Below are 16,044 nucleotides of genomic sequence, written 5' to 3' on the forward strand. Positions count from 1 at the left end.
GCAGATCTCATAATTTCATTCATCTTTTGATACAAATAGGTATTTAGGTATCTTGCAAACTATTAAATACAATAAACTATAAATTAATTATTAATTTGTAATAAGTTTATAAATTTGTATAATATACTAACGAATGTATTACTCTTTTCTTTCAATATTTTAAGTTTTCTCTTAAAACGTTTGATGTATTGTTATTAAACAATCTCGGTTAAATATTGTTTTGAGAATTGTACTATAGACACTTATACGTATATGCAGATTAAAATTTTTATTTCCTCCAAAAATTATAGTTTTTAAATACCCTTATCATCTATAGTTAAAATCATTAATTATTACTGTACTTAACTAGTCCAAAGAAAATAATTGAGTGGTAATTTTTAACGCTTGCGTTTCAATTTTTACATTTACAGTTGACGGGTCCATTGATATAATTAAGGATATAGTGTTCGCTGGTTTAGACACTGCTAGTAATACCTTAAGCTTTATTATCTTGTATCTGGTATTGCATCCTGAGGTTCAGAAAAATATCCAGAAAGAAATATTTGATATCGTTGGAATAAATAATACACCATCTTTTGAACTTCATGCCAAGAGGTAAGTAGCACGTTTATGTCGTTAATTTTTCTTTTATTATTTTATGGTATAAAATAGTTAGTAATAATTCATATCGAATTGTTTTAAATAGAATTGTGTACCGGAATGTATATTAATACACTTCTCTCTTTAATTTAGGATGCCCTATACAGCCGCCACTATTTTAGAAGTACAAAGGATAATGCCCATATTACAATTTATTCCGAGGACGGCACTTGAAGATCTTGATATGGAAAACTACAAAATACCTAAGGTGACTAAACGAAATATTTAAAGTACTTAGACAGAAGTGTATAATTCAGATATTGACAGGTTATACATGAATCTGCGTTTCATACATAATGGTTGAGTGAACGGTAAGATTCAGTGGATGATATACACACCTAATTGTAGCAATTATGGAAGAAGTAGAAATAATGAGAATACTTTCTATGACAAGGTGCGAAGTAGAAATGACCCAAAGTTTAGATATATTTCCGAATAGGATGAATTTCAGTTGCATGGCGAAAGCATGAGTCTCGCAGGGACATCAGATTGAAAGAAAACTGACCTTATGAATCAAAAGAGCGTTGGCAAATGAAAAATGAGCTTATCTGTATTGCTCGTTGATGTCAAACGATGAAATATATTTTTTAAAAAAAAAACGGGTTGAATCCTGAACACTGGGCTGGCTTGCTGCAAGTCGATTTCTTTACTCTAAAACTGGAGGTTATACCAAACATTTCTTTGGGAGATGCGTATTGTGTGTCAGTAAGGTAGTAAACCGTGCACAGTACGATTCAATATGATCACACAAGATAGGAGAAATTGCTTAGACATAATTGATTGCATAGTGTCGTCCAGTGTTATTTCAACGTGCTGTCGATAGTTCAACGATATCTGAAGGAACCAGATTTTTTTTCATTGATGTCCGTGCATTTTCTTATAATCAAAGAAGCTACAAAATTCATGCTACAATAGACACGTAAACATTATATCTTGTGTGGTGAGTTGTAGTCATAGTTGGCGGATTTGTTTCGCATAAGCGTGTCCTATTATCATGACATATACCATTAAATCATACTGTAATAAAAGCAATTTTTCTTCAAGTATTGATGTATGCTTAACAGCGGAACGGCTGGTGTGAGGATGAGAACTGGTATGTTGTAGGCAACATACGAACTCTCCTGCTAAATATTATCTGATACTTAAGCAGTGATCAGTACATCATGGAAGATTTAGATATCTTCCTTTCCTTCCCTTTACATTACTCCGTTCAGCGAAATAGTTCAATCATTGTTTGATTGCATTTGCTTGATGACATTCAGGTATAGTGAAGTAATGGGTGTAATGTTCCAGGGTTTCTAACATCTTAAGCTGTTAGTTTCGTCGTTTGGTTGTCGTTTTATCTTGTTTGAACGCAGCACGTAGTGACATAATATGTATAATTTCGTAGAGATTTTAACAAGCTTTGCTAGTATTTCATTGAGAGAAAAAATCATCGAAATTGAGCAACGTCGTTAGATCTTTTTCAGTCGCCAACAATAAGCTGTTAAGAGCAGTTATGAGTGAATAGGGAATGTAGCCACATTTATATAGGGCGAATACCCTGAAAGAAATGCTTTTCATTTTTCCAAAAAAAGGAAAGAAAAGAAAAAGAAAGAAAGAAAAGGAAAGAAATGTAAAGAGATTTAATTCCAGTGTAGTGCACATTTGAAGAGGCTTGATAACTATTACCACTCTTTTGATTTAAGGATACACAAGAATGGAAATATAAACTTCCTTTACACCCTTTTAATTATTATTATTATTATTATTATTATTATTATTATTATTATTATTATTATTATTATTATTATTATTATTACTATTATTATTATTATTATTATTATTATTATTATTATTATTATTATTATTATTATTATTATTATTATTATTATTATTATTATTATTATTAAGTACTCTGCCTTTTGGTAGGTCCTGGGGCTAGTGAATCTTTTTTTCTTATTTTCTTCTTAATTTTCAGTTTGGACCTGGAAATGTTTCTTCCATGTTTTTGGATTTTTTGCTTCATCTTTTAATTAACAATGCTTTCTTATATTTTTCAAATTATTGATCACTTGTGTTTTTCTTCTTCCTATTCCCCGCTTTCCTTCCACCTTTCCTTCTATGGTGGTATTAAGATGTCTATTGCAAGATGTCTCCAATCCAATTTTCTTTTCTACGAAGGATAGTGGCTAGAAGCGTCCTCCTCTCTCCGATCCATTTTAAAATGTCTTCGTTTGTTACTATTTCTGTGCATTTTGTCTCCTCCATCTTCCTCCAACACCTCATTTCGAAGCTCTCTAAATATTTCTTTTGTAACTTCCGTAATGTCTAAGTCTATGAGCCATGAAATCCAATGCTCCAAATATAGTATTTGACCAAAGTCCTTTTTAGTCCAATATTAAGTAAAGAGTGATCTTTTCTTATTGAATGCTTCTTTGGCTATGGCAATTCTCGACCTGATCTCTGGTGCTTAAACACATACTGTACTATAATTCTCATTAAAAAGTACTTGATTCTGACGTAATATATTGTATATTGTGAATATTGTAATTACCTATGGGAGAAGGAATCACTCGAGTTTAGTGTGTACCTCTACTTCATGTAACTCTTAGATCCGAAACAATGTTGCACGATAATTAAAAGCTATAAGTTGTAAAGCTACTATTATGCATAGTATTAATAGTATATAAACTATAAATTGATGTAGTGACTCTACGAACATAATTAAATGCACTTCTGAAAGTTTAAAGATTTAGACGTCATTACACAATATTTTCATATTATAAGCATTAAGTCTCTAAGCGTGGAAATCAAGTGATCTCATCTAATTCCGATAAATTTTGCTTTCATGAGCTGTTGAAATGCGAACTTGCTACCCTCTCTGCAAAATTATACTTGTTACGTTACCACGAGTGGCGATCAAAGACAATCAACGATCTTTCACAATTTCGAACAATTTTACTTCCAGTGGCAAACATGTCAACTAGTGTGTCCTGCTGCCAATTTATAAATATTACGTCACTACGTGTGACGATGAATTGATGATTTGAGACAAGCGAACACGACGAAACGACGATTGAATGATCTGGTCCAATTCTGATCACTGTTTATTCCACGGGGTAAACATTTTAAGTTGTTAGAGTGAAAATATTGTCTGTTTTGTCTCTGTGCTTTGCGATGAAATGGTGATTATTGGTGATAAACGATCTTATTCATTTTCGATCAATTATGTTTCCATTGTAGGACTAACATGTCATCCTATTAGGTCTTTTTAAATTATACGTATTACGTTAGTACTACTATACAGTAACCGTTTGTGATTAAACTCTTCAAACGACTTGACTCAATTCCGATCAATTTTTGTTTCCATAGGGATAGAGGAAATATAACAGGTCACCGGTAAGGAACATTTTCTTCGCTTTCGTGGTTGTTAACACATCACCTATCGAAAATGTGAAATACGATTTGTCTACACTATATGCATAAGGGTTTTATAGAAGTTAATGTTGATCTGGTGTTTACTTGCACATAGACAATGCGACAAGTGATTCGTTTATAAGAAATCTAATACTTGTTAGACTCTATTTCAGAGCTTATTGATGATTCGGATAGCACCGCTAAACATTTCATAACGAAATGAATTTTGAGGTTACAGATCTGTATAGTTATAACAAATTCTCGTAAGAATTTCATTCGACTTTAACCTATTTTTTGCAATATTTGCACACCAAGGTATGACAAGAGCTCTGCTTCCACCTATTTAATATATTCTTAAATAATCATAAACTAGAATAAATAGTAAGTATGAAATATTTCTATGACTGTTTGGGGCCGCTGTGGCTCAGTGTTAGAGCGTTCAGCTCTTTTGCTTGGGTTGCCAGGTTCGATCCCAGCCTCCGCCAACTGAACTTTGTGGTGGACAAACATCGTGTGCGTGGGTTTCCTCGGGGTTCTCCCGTTTCTTCCCACTTTCTTCATTCCACCATTTCATTCATACACATCATTACCGTCTCATTTAGCCTAACCGGCATAAACATGGGAGGTGAGGCTCAAAGATTCCATTTTTATATGACTGTTTAGTGACCAAGATAAAATAGGTAGCTACAATAACTCACAGTCGCTTAAAACGCATATCTTAAATACTGAACATTATGAAAATTAAAGAGAAATAAATTGAAAACAAACGGTAATGTACTCCATTTTAACATTGATGTAATGTTGATTTTATAATTAATTGGCTATTTTGTAAATTACAAGAAAAAAGAATAGCTTAACAATTTCTAACGTTTTCACGTGTGGCGTTTGGTAACATATAGAGATGAAATCAGGAATTTATTTGAATTTTCAGCTCAAAACAAAGTGTGATACTACTTCTAAGTTTAATGAAAAGGTCACTATGAATAATAATTCAGGTCGACATTTTCCAATTACCGAAAGACACTTTTGAAAGAAGGAGCACCTGATTCCAATTTACCTGCCAACGAGAGGGAATCATTTACCGGAGAAAAGTACTGCGTTCGCGAAAGTCTTGAGCACGACGGATTCCAACGCATTGTTCTTTTCTCCTCTGTAGCCATGCTCGTTTCCTCATATGCAAATTGCCTCAGCATACAGTTAGTTCGCCAGTGTTACTTAAACACACGTGATTTAAACATATACTGAGCTCTCCTGTTTCATGTCAGCGTTACAGCTAGTAAGATCCACATATGTATCGTACGTGATGGTATTCTGTTACGCACGAATATACCATAGACAGCCGAAGAATTGTTGCATATCGATTATATATCTGGCTCTAATCAAAATAAAGCTCAGGCGTGCCTAAAAAAACAATACGGGCTACATGAGTCTACCGAAGTCTCTCCTCTTGATAAATGCTTTAATTGCTTTACAATTAAAGGACTTGCAATAATACCTGTCGCTCAAAATTTAATTTTCCCTAAGCTGTAAAACATTTATTTTTGAAAATACATTTATATACATGGGCAGTTTGGTCATTTCTACTTCTCCAAATAATCCCATTGATGTCCGCTCATTTGTCTCACCTTTGCACTAATTGGTCAGACCGCCTGCAAAAAATCATTGTTCTGTCTATTTAGCACTCTCCTCATACTTCGCTTCACTTCTTCACCATCAGTTGACACGGGAACAGGTCGCTTTATTTCAAACCTGAACTCTTCATTAGGGAAAGGCAATTCGACATAAGAGAGGTGGTCTCTTCATGACGATAACACCAACCCTATTCGGAACGGGAACAAGACACAATATTCAAGAATAATTGTGGGAACAGCTGACCCATTCTCCATACAGCCTCAATTCAGCACCGAGTGACTTTCATTTTTTCCACTGTTAAGGTATGCATTGCAAAGTTAGCTACCGAAGCTGATGAGGAAGTGAAGTTGAATGCGAGGAAAATTCTAAATAGGCAAAGCCTTGATTTTTTTGCAAAGGATTTGGACCAATTGTTTCAACGATGAGACAAATGCCTGCAGCTGAATTGAAATTATGTGGAAAGGTGAAGAAGGATCCAACTTTATGTGTATGTATAGCTTACAAAAGTATCTTAAAAATTAATATTCTAGAACGTGGGGAACTTCATATAATGAACAACCCATTATAGAACAGAAAGTATTGAGAGCTGGCAGATTTCAGAGGATATAAACTGTATCAAGTTGTTTCAGTGGAAAGAATGTGATTGAATAATAAAATAGTAGTGCACATTAAGTTCATAAGAGACGAACTCGGTCAGCACTTCAGACCTAAAAAATATTCAAATCTCGGAGACATCAAGCGACGATCAATAGTCGAACTCAGAACTCAGTAATTGGGATCATGTCAACATGTAACACATGATTACTATTAATAAAAAATTTAGATTAACAAGGAAAGTTTGTTGGTCGCCGTGATATATATATATATATACTGTATACTTACTTTTTTCACCAGGGAACCGAAATCGTGATTCGTAAGATCAATAAACAATATTATTATGTATCAGACCACTCTGTGGGGTAAAATCGTCAAGCATATGGAGCAACAATAAATAATAAGACAGTCCAAGAGGAATATTGCACAAAGGATCCTAGATCAGAGGCAGAATAATATTGATACCGACAAGATTGGGACACTTAGAACACTGGTTTGTGAAATACCGTATTCTTACAGAAATTACATTCAGACTAGTTTTCACGGACCGTGAAAAGAAGAGTTTAGCCAAAATGTCCTTTATGAATTGCGCATGTGGCCACGAATACTATACTTATCCAGCTGTTGAAAATTTTGTAGCATCATAATGTCATAAGTCTTCTAAGAAGGCTTCTCGAATACTGCATTGAAAATGGACAAGAGTATCAGTAGCGAACACGAAACAACTAAATCAATCCTAATAATTTTTATATAGATGAACAGATTTTAAATTTTACATTCTGTCCTAACTTACTATATACTCAATGGTATTACATATGAGTCTCATAAAACCAATGGATCTATATCTTGTGATAGTTGTTGGGAATTTATCTGGTTTCAGGATGGATTACTGCCTAAAATTGTATATAATTCAGTAATAAAATACACACAACAACAACTTCCTTTTAAACTCTATTGGCTAGTATTGTAAAATTTCCAAAAATTTTGATCCTCTTAGTGGAAAAACGTTTCCTCCGGTTTCTTTCCGCGAAAATTGGGAAAATAACAAACAAATCTTTGTATTAGGATAATTTTACTACTATGGACCCGTTTTTCCTTTTCGAGCGCCTCAAAAATATAAGTTGAGAAATTTCAACATTACGAATATTTTAAAAAAGAAGCATTCGAAAATAAAACTGTTGTAATTATTCTTGAAAGTTAATAGTCTGCACTCATTTTCTTTATGCGATTTTTTGTCATTTATTCGTTGATGCGCAATAATCATTGAACCTTTACAGTTGTATACACATATACCATCATGAAGCGTTTCTGTTGCAAGAAATAGGGCTCTTGTATGAAACTGAGTTCTTTGATTTGGTAAAATTTTGTTAATTTAAAAAAAAATTCGTCTGAAAAGAGGGAGCAGTAAACAAATTTTACTAATAACTCTTCTCATGCAATAAAACATAGAATTACTGTTTTTTAATATTCTAATATATACTTTTATATAAACTTTATGTACAAAATTTTGTACGTAATCAAATACCCATTATCTACTTGTGCGACAAATTATATATATATATACATAGGGAAAGTTTTCGGGGTCTCTGACTTGATATGAACAATGACACTTGTGATGTCGTGTAAATAAAGTTTCCAGCCCGCAATTTATAAAACGGTGAAGGGGATATACATATAAATGATTGAACATAGTCGATGTTAGTGTCAAATCCAAAGTTTTCGGAGCCATTGAGATGAACAGTGGCATCATCAATGCCGTTTAAATCCAAATTCATGCTGCAGCTCGGAGGCGGGGAGGAAGGGAGATATATAAAAATAATCGAAAATGACGATATTAGTGCTGAATCCATAATTTTGGGGATTGCTGAGATGAAGAGTAACACTTCCGATGCTCTTTAAACAAACATTTAGCCCCCACTATTACTCCTAAAGAGGGAGCGTGACATGTAAAAGTAACTGAAAATGACATACACTAGTGTCGAATTCATATTTTTTGTGGTCCATAAGTTCTTTGGTGACAGTTTAGGTGTCCTTTATGTGAAATTTTCTCCATGCAAAGATTAGATGGTTTGTTAATCTTTAATAATGACGAACGAAAGTTTCACATTATAAATTCTTTAATACATTTCTCGCTGCTCAAATTTATGCACTTCTGCCCTGTATGTGTGTACGTGTAAATAAGATAATCTCTCTTTTCAAGTTGTTTGAAAAATATACAAATAATAAAGAGGGATTTTTACCAGAAATCAGAAAACTAAAAAGTAAAATTAAAAGCTGATGCTTTAACTATTTTTTCCTGCTAGCGAAATACATTGTATACGTATGTGCTGCAAACAAGTTACAGCAAGTAAGATTAGTATTATATTTTAATTATATTTTCCGGTTTTTGCCAATATTTCCGATTTTTCTAATGGGTTCAAAATTTCCGGAAATTTTACAGGGAAGGGAGATACGTAACTTATATATATATATATATATATATATATATATATATATATATATGTGTGTGTGTGTGTGTGTGTGTGTGTGTGTGTGTGTGTGTGATTTTAACATGACGTTATTACATGGCCTTCTTACACGACATTAATCTTTCACATTGGTACTTACTGTAGGTTCAACCCTTACAAGTTGGACGAAAGCCTATCTATTCCCTTACGTCTTTTCTTATAAAAACAGTAAGGTCATATTGTAGATAATTCGAATTTTGAGGTCTTGGCCAGGTGTAGAGGGTGTCTGGGCCTCTGTGCAGTGTAGAGAAGACCAGAAGTTTACTTCAGTTAGTACCTCATGTCTTTAGCCCCTCTCTTTAACCTGGAAGTATACGTTTCATAGTGCACCTATTGGAAGCATTTAACTACTATAAAATAAAGCAACTCTGCTAGCATATTTAGAAATATCACAAGGACTTAATAAATTGTCATTTTTTGAAAGAATGAAACGATCGTTATACATTTTAGGGAACAACTATCTGGCTGAATATGCATGGAGTAAATAGAGACGAAGAAACATGGACAGGTGCAGATGAATTTAAGCCAGAACGTTTTCTTCGGGATGGTGAAGTTATTAATTCCGAGGAAGTTCTTACATATGGTGGAGGTAAGTGAGTAATTTATGTACTCAACTGAAACGTTTGAAAATGCTCCATGGAAGAACCCAATGATTCCATGATTGCTATTATGAAGGAATTTATAAACTTATGTGATAATTGAACTTCTAATGTCAAATATTTTACATTGATTGACAGACATCGATTAGAAAACACAAAATGTATCAACAGTCAGGTAGAAAATTCAGTACATACTTGGGCAGAGTTGAGCATAACGCTATATACGTAATGTTTTCCATTTTCCTCACTTCTTTTAATTACAGAGTCCAAAACTGAAATAATTCTAAAACATTTCGAAATTATAGTGAATATTAATCACGAGGATTTTAAAAAAGAACGTACCTAGTGATATTTACATGACTTACAAATCAAAATGCACATTATTGTTAGCATTGTAGTAATAATGTTCTAGATCTATACAATACTATATTAAAGTATCGTGTCTATGTAAAAGGAAGAATATGTAATTTAAAAGTGATCTAAATAATCCCATGTGCTTCGAGTTTTTATCTAGCATCAGAATTAATTCTGAGGTATGCAGTGAGAAAAAAATAGCAATACCTTATAATAACAATTTCAATTTTCGAATACGTTTCTCTAATCTAATACTCAACTCTTCTTCCGTACAAAACTTTTCTGAAATGTTTGATCACGAAATAATATTAATACACGCAGTGGCAAACAATTTGGTTCTCTATTATTCTGATAAGGATGTAAAATTAAGCGGAGAATATTAAAACATGTAGTATCAGTGAATAAAGAGCAGGCTAAGCAAAAGGAAATAATTAATAGACAAGTGTTGCCTAATTAATCAAGCACAAAGTATGCAAAATTAAGAAAACATTGCTCATTAAACTGTAAAGCTGAAGCAAGAACCAACACAATAAATGAAATTAGTGATAAAAGTTTAAAAGTTATTTGAAAATGGCCTCGCACAGTATACCTATTTTACAGTTTTATATATTTTTAACAACAAAGTATCCAAAATGAGTCTTTGCCTATACCATTGTCCTACAAATTTTTACTTTTTTCTAAGTGAAAACATCCTTGTGACTAATTTGGAGGTGCTGAATATGAACATGACATTAAAGGATTTCCACTGGCTGTCGTTTTGGCGTAACAGAGGGGTATATCCAAGCGCCTCCACACTTTTTATGTATGTAGCAACACTGTTAAAGGTCTGGAAATGTCACGTTTAATGTATTACTTAAGGATTGGTGTCAAAATAGCTATACCCACAACACAGCTCCATAACTAGAATCGTCAGGGGGCTAGACTCCCTAAATTATTGATGGTCCTACATAAAATTTCAATTATTTGCCGAAACCTCTTAGTAATCTGGTTAGGTGTAGCTTCGAAATTATGGTATTCAACATTATAAAATATTCAAACACTTGTAATTATCATAAATAAGGCTTTATACAACTCCTTCTCGAAAAGAAATGTCTGGCTACGTGAAACAACAAGTGCCTCCCTTGACCCTTCTAATTATGGGCATAAGTTGCGTAACCCAGCAATGCTGACGTAGTACTTTCGAATGAGACGTTGCCAGACCTTCGACAGCATTGGCACATAACTAGGAATGCGTGTAGGCGCTTGAATATCACCCTTTGCTACACCGAAACGAGAGTCAATCGAACGTTTTTAATGTCATTCTAGGATTCAGCTTCTCCACATTTGTATTTTCATTTATGTAATAAAATATATGTAGAACAGTGTAATTACAAGTATATTTATGATCTAAATGCTTAACCATTCGCCATTCACAAAAGTTACAACTCCACTCGTCATCCAATACTAAAGAGGATCGAGTCAAATTCTGGTTATATTTTACCTGTTTCTTCTTTAAGATTTTTATGTGATGCACATTTCAAAGCATGAAAAGTAACATCATGATATTGGTAGTAACTCATACTGAAAAGAATGATTTCAGTACAATATTATTTTCGATATGATTAAGGGTGTAATTTGTCTATTTGTACCAAGTTTGTCATTTTTCCTATAGCTTTGGTAATTAGAATTGGTCCACTTTGACTCAGAAAGAATTATAAAATATTGCAGATAATATTTTCTTCAAGAACAAATAACCATTATATCTTTCCACTGTAAAAGTATTCTATTTGTAACTATATCACATTAATAGTATTGTAGCAAAAATGCAAGTTTCTCATTAACTTTTCATATTTCATTCTCAGGACGAAGGCGGTGCTTGGGGGAAAACGTAGCGAAAATGATTCTCTTCCAATTTACAACAGTGATGCTACAGAAATTTACCTTCTCTATTCCGTCGAACCAACCTTTACCATCAACAGAGCCTGTAGAAGGAGCTACTGTTAAACCAAAACCATTCTTCGTAATTATTGAAAACAATAAATGAAATATAAAGCAAGATTTTAATTGAATACTATGATAATAATCATTAGTGTTAGATCTATAGATGTCTGGAAGGTTCCAATACTGTATAACTTCTCATTTGAAATAATAATAAAAATATTATTGTAACTTCGTTATTTACATTATAAGTCATACTTTCTGCTTATTTCTGCCTGGTTTTCTGATTTTTTGAGTATACCAATCTAAGAAACATATATTGGTTAATACTGAACAATACATAATAATAACATGAAGAGCAACTACTCACAGACTTTCTGTGCAAAAGCTTATACATTGGATCCTAAACTATTAATACTTCATCGGCAGCACTTTTAACAGTTGATAGAGATGTTGTGCATGCTTAACTCGGTAACTTATTGCGCATTCAGGAAATTTCAATGTTCTCACTAAACCCTTCGGTAGATCGGGTTTCGTATTTAATTGTTTAACTAGTTTTCTTTTAGTTTAGATTCCCTTTCAGCTGCAAGGATATGTAAGGTTGTTTTACTACTTCCTCAAGTACAATGTGCAAAATGCTTATACTATTTTCAATTTAACTTATAATGAACACCTCATACCAAAAAAATGTCATGACTGACGTTAATAGAAAGAAGAATTTTACGTAACCTTATTCTATTGTACAAAATACTTACCAGGTCAAAACAATCATACGTAGCACGTAGATTTGTCTATTTATGAGATTTTCATAATAGATGCCCAAGATAATTTCTTGCTTTCCATACCGAGTCACAATTCTGATTCATACTCAAGATCATTTACAGTAAGTAGCCTACTACACGTCTCTGGCACAAGTTACCTCAATTAATACACAATGTTTCAACAGTTGCGAAATTTACTTAAAAACGGTAATTTCCTTCTCTTAAGCAGAGATAAAGATAAAAATAGCACATACGTGATCTTCGTCTTACCATTTTATAAATTATCCATGTATGAACACAGTCAGTTAGTAATCCATCTTAATTTGTACATTTTATATGCAGATATATTCATTTTGCTAGTACTGATATATATAATATTTAATTTATGTTTCCCAATGTTATTCTTTTTATTTCTGTTTGTATTCACTCTTAAATGTGCTTTTTTCTTCTCTTGTATATTACTTTCATTTTCTGTTTTAAAATATTTAACACGTTAATTACTTGATTAGGGTATTCTTTCTCATGCGGTTGAAATGCTTTTGTTTTGTAAATGTTAATATTTTCAATGTATTGATGTTTTTCGTTAATAACGTGTGCACGTGGTTAAGTGCTCGAACACGCCTTAACGTGCAGCCTTGGTCTGGACGCCTTAATGCTTAAACGTGGTTAAGTACATCCTTAACTATGCCACGTAAAAGAAGGCATAAATAAATGTATAAGTTATTTATAAATAATAAACTCTTCTGACCAGAGTATATACAGTCGTTTATAAAACCTAAATTACAGTGTAACGGTTTCGATTACTTAAGGTTGTCTTCATCAAACACTAACTGAAAGAGATATCTTAGAGCATAGATATTTATACTAAAATCGAAAGTATTCAAATTCCTTCATGGGAAGCCTTCCTTCATGTGCATGGGAAGCTACCTGTTTCGTACTTCCCCGGTGTCATCTGTCTGCCACCTGCCCTGACCTAATTACTATCCCAACCTTGTTTATCTTTTCCAGACATCTGTAACACACTTGCTGTTTATACTTGACGAATTGCCTTAAAACTTCCCTTAATCTTTCTTAGATGCTTATTAGATATAAATAAAGATAATATTACATACAACTGATTATAAATACAGCAATATAAAAATATATAGAGACAAAAAATATAAACTATAAAATACACCCTCCATTCCAAAAGAAACCGAACGTTTTAAAAAAACAAAAAAGCAATGTACATTTTGGAACAAATCATTTTTATTAATCAATGTATTCCCCTTCTGCATCGATACACATATTTGCACGCTCCAACAAGTTGTCAAACGACTTCTCCATGTCCTTTATTGGAATGGTCTTTAGGACGGCGGTCGTCGCCTTCTCAATGGCATCAATCGATGCGTGCCACTTTCCTTTCATCGCCAAATGCAGTTTCGGGAACAGATAGAAATCGCACGGAGCGAGATCTGGTGAATAGGGCGGATGATGCAACCGAATAATGTGATTTTTGACCAAAAATTTAGTTACAAGTCGCGAACGATGTGATGGTGCATTATCGTCCAAAAGAGTCCAACTGCCGATTTCGCGATATTCGGGCCGAATACGACGAATTCTTGCCAGCAAACGCTTCATGACGCCCAAGTAAAACTCTCCAGTGACTGTCTGGCCGGGCTGAACAAATTCTTTGTGGATAATTCCTTTTGAATCGTAAAAACAAATCAGCATCACCTTAACTTTTGACTTCACCAAGCGACTTTTTTTGGGTGTTCCTTCATCCGGCGCTCTCCATTCAGCACTTTGCCGCTCTGTTTCGGGCTCATATTCAAAACACCACGTCTCGTCACCGTTACAATCGATTTCAAGAAGTTTCGATCCTGCCGAGCACTTTTAACGATGTCTTTGCAATGCGCAATTCGATCAACTTTTTGGTCTTCGGTGAGTTTGTGTGGTACAAACCGCGAATTAACCTTCTTAAGGCCCAAAACTTCGGTCAAAATGCGGTATGCGGTTGTTTGAGGAATGCCTAATTCCATTTCAATAACTTTCACCGACGATTTTTTGTTATGTTTGATGAATTCACGCACTTTTTCGATGTTTTCTTCCGATAATCTGGTTCTGGGACGACCTGATCTTTCGTCATCATCCAGCGTCTCTCTACCCGATTTGAATCGCCTGAACCACTTGTAAACTTGCGTACGGGATAGACACTTATCACCATATGCATTTTGTAGCATTTGCTGCGTTTCACTAAAAGTTTTACCCAGTTTAACACAAAACTCAATTGCAGCTCGTTGTTTGAAACTCATTTTCCGACCGATATACACAACACACTGACAGTTAAAACGCAATAACTTTGTTGCCGTGCATCCAAATGTCATGACATTTATACCAGTTGTCAATGAGGGACTACGCCATCTACGGGTAAAATATTACAACAGATGGCACTAGTGGTACTATTTGTTTTTAAAAGTTCGGTTTCTTTTGGAATGGAGGGTGTATATCAATATATAAAACTCTATATAACTTTATACAATACTGAACTATACATAATATTAAATATATGAAAATACTGTCACGAAAAAATTGATGTGAATTACAGAACCAAAAGAAACTTCATAAGAAATATGGAGAGAAGAATAGAAGAAAAAGATACTGAAGAAGAGAAGAAGGAGGACATAGAGAATTTCCACAACCTACTAGAGCAGAACGGGTATAACAAAGAGAATTTCATAAAGAACAGAATAGAGAAGGAACGAAGGAAAGGAGAAAGGAGAGAAAGGAAGAGAACAAATGGCACGAAATAGAGAGAATCGGGGAGAAGACAGAAGTACTAAAGAACTTACTTAGGAGAGGTGGCGTGAAGACGTACAGAAAGGGAGGAAGAAGAATTTTGGAAATGATTAAGAAAGCGAAAAGTAGAACGAAGGAAATATGTGAGAAAGATGAAGGTGTAGTGTATAAAGTGACGTGTAAGGATTGTGATATGATATACATAGGGAAAATCTTAAGGAGAGAATTAAACAACATAGGGATGATGTAAGGCTTAAGAGAGAAAATAATGTCATGTATAAACAGGATAAAGAAACGGGGCATGATATAGATTGGGAAGGTGTAAATGGACTAGAAAGGGACAGTAGACCCGTGATAAGAAAATGGAACGAAGCATAAAGGATAACGAAAGAGAAAAGTAACAAATTAATAAACTGGAAAAGTGGACACCTCCATTTAGACCGCTCCCCACATTTTCAGATTCTATCGGAAATTGTCTCAATCGTTTGCACATCGCTTGTACAGAAATGTGCAGGCAAAATTTTTGTTTGTGCAAAATTAGGGGCGCCGTTAGAACGAAAACAAAATGGGGGGCTGTCTAAATGGTAGTCCCCCACCTTTTCAGATTCAATCAGAAATGGTCCCAATCGTTTGTACATCGTTTGTGCAGAAATGTGCAGGAGAAATGTTCGTTTGTGCACCATTAAAGGAGCCGCCAGAACGAAAACAAAGTGGTTGGCTGTCTAAATGGTAGCCCACGACCATGAAAAATTCAAACGGAAATGATCTCAATCGTTTGTACATCGTTTGTACATAAATGTGCAGGCTAAATTTTCGTTTTTACACATTTAGAGGCGCCGCCAGAACGAAAACAAAGTGGGGGCC

At 34.0% G+C, this 16,044-nt stretch overlaps 1 protein-coding gene across 1 annotated transcript in view; it reads left to right on the plus strand.

Moving 5' to 3' along the window:
• Window positions 1-11,747, plus strand: part of LOC145692185 (farnesoate epoxidase-like) — a 32,228-nt gene extending 20,481 nt beyond the window's left edge. The window contains exons 2-5 of the mRNA XM_081767483.1: window positions 411-594; window positions 733-847; window positions 9,222-9,360; window positions 11,566-11,747. Coding sequence (XP_081623609.1) covers window positions 411-594; window positions 733-847; window positions 9,222-9,360; window positions 11,566-11,747 — 620 coding nt within the window. The remainder of the gene's footprint in view (window positions 1-410; window positions 595-732; window positions 848-9,221; window positions 9,361-11,565) is intronic.
• Window positions 11,748-16,044: the final 4,297 nt, after the last annotated feature.

The sequence above is a fragment of the Thermobia domestica genome, chromosome 8 (genome assembly GCF_964235325.1).
Source record: "Thermobia domestica chromosome 8, izTheDome1.hap1.1, whole genome shotgun sequence".
Lineage (NCBI taxonomy): Eukaryota > Metazoa > Arthropoda > Insecta > Zygentoma > Lepismatidae > Thermobia > Thermobia domestica.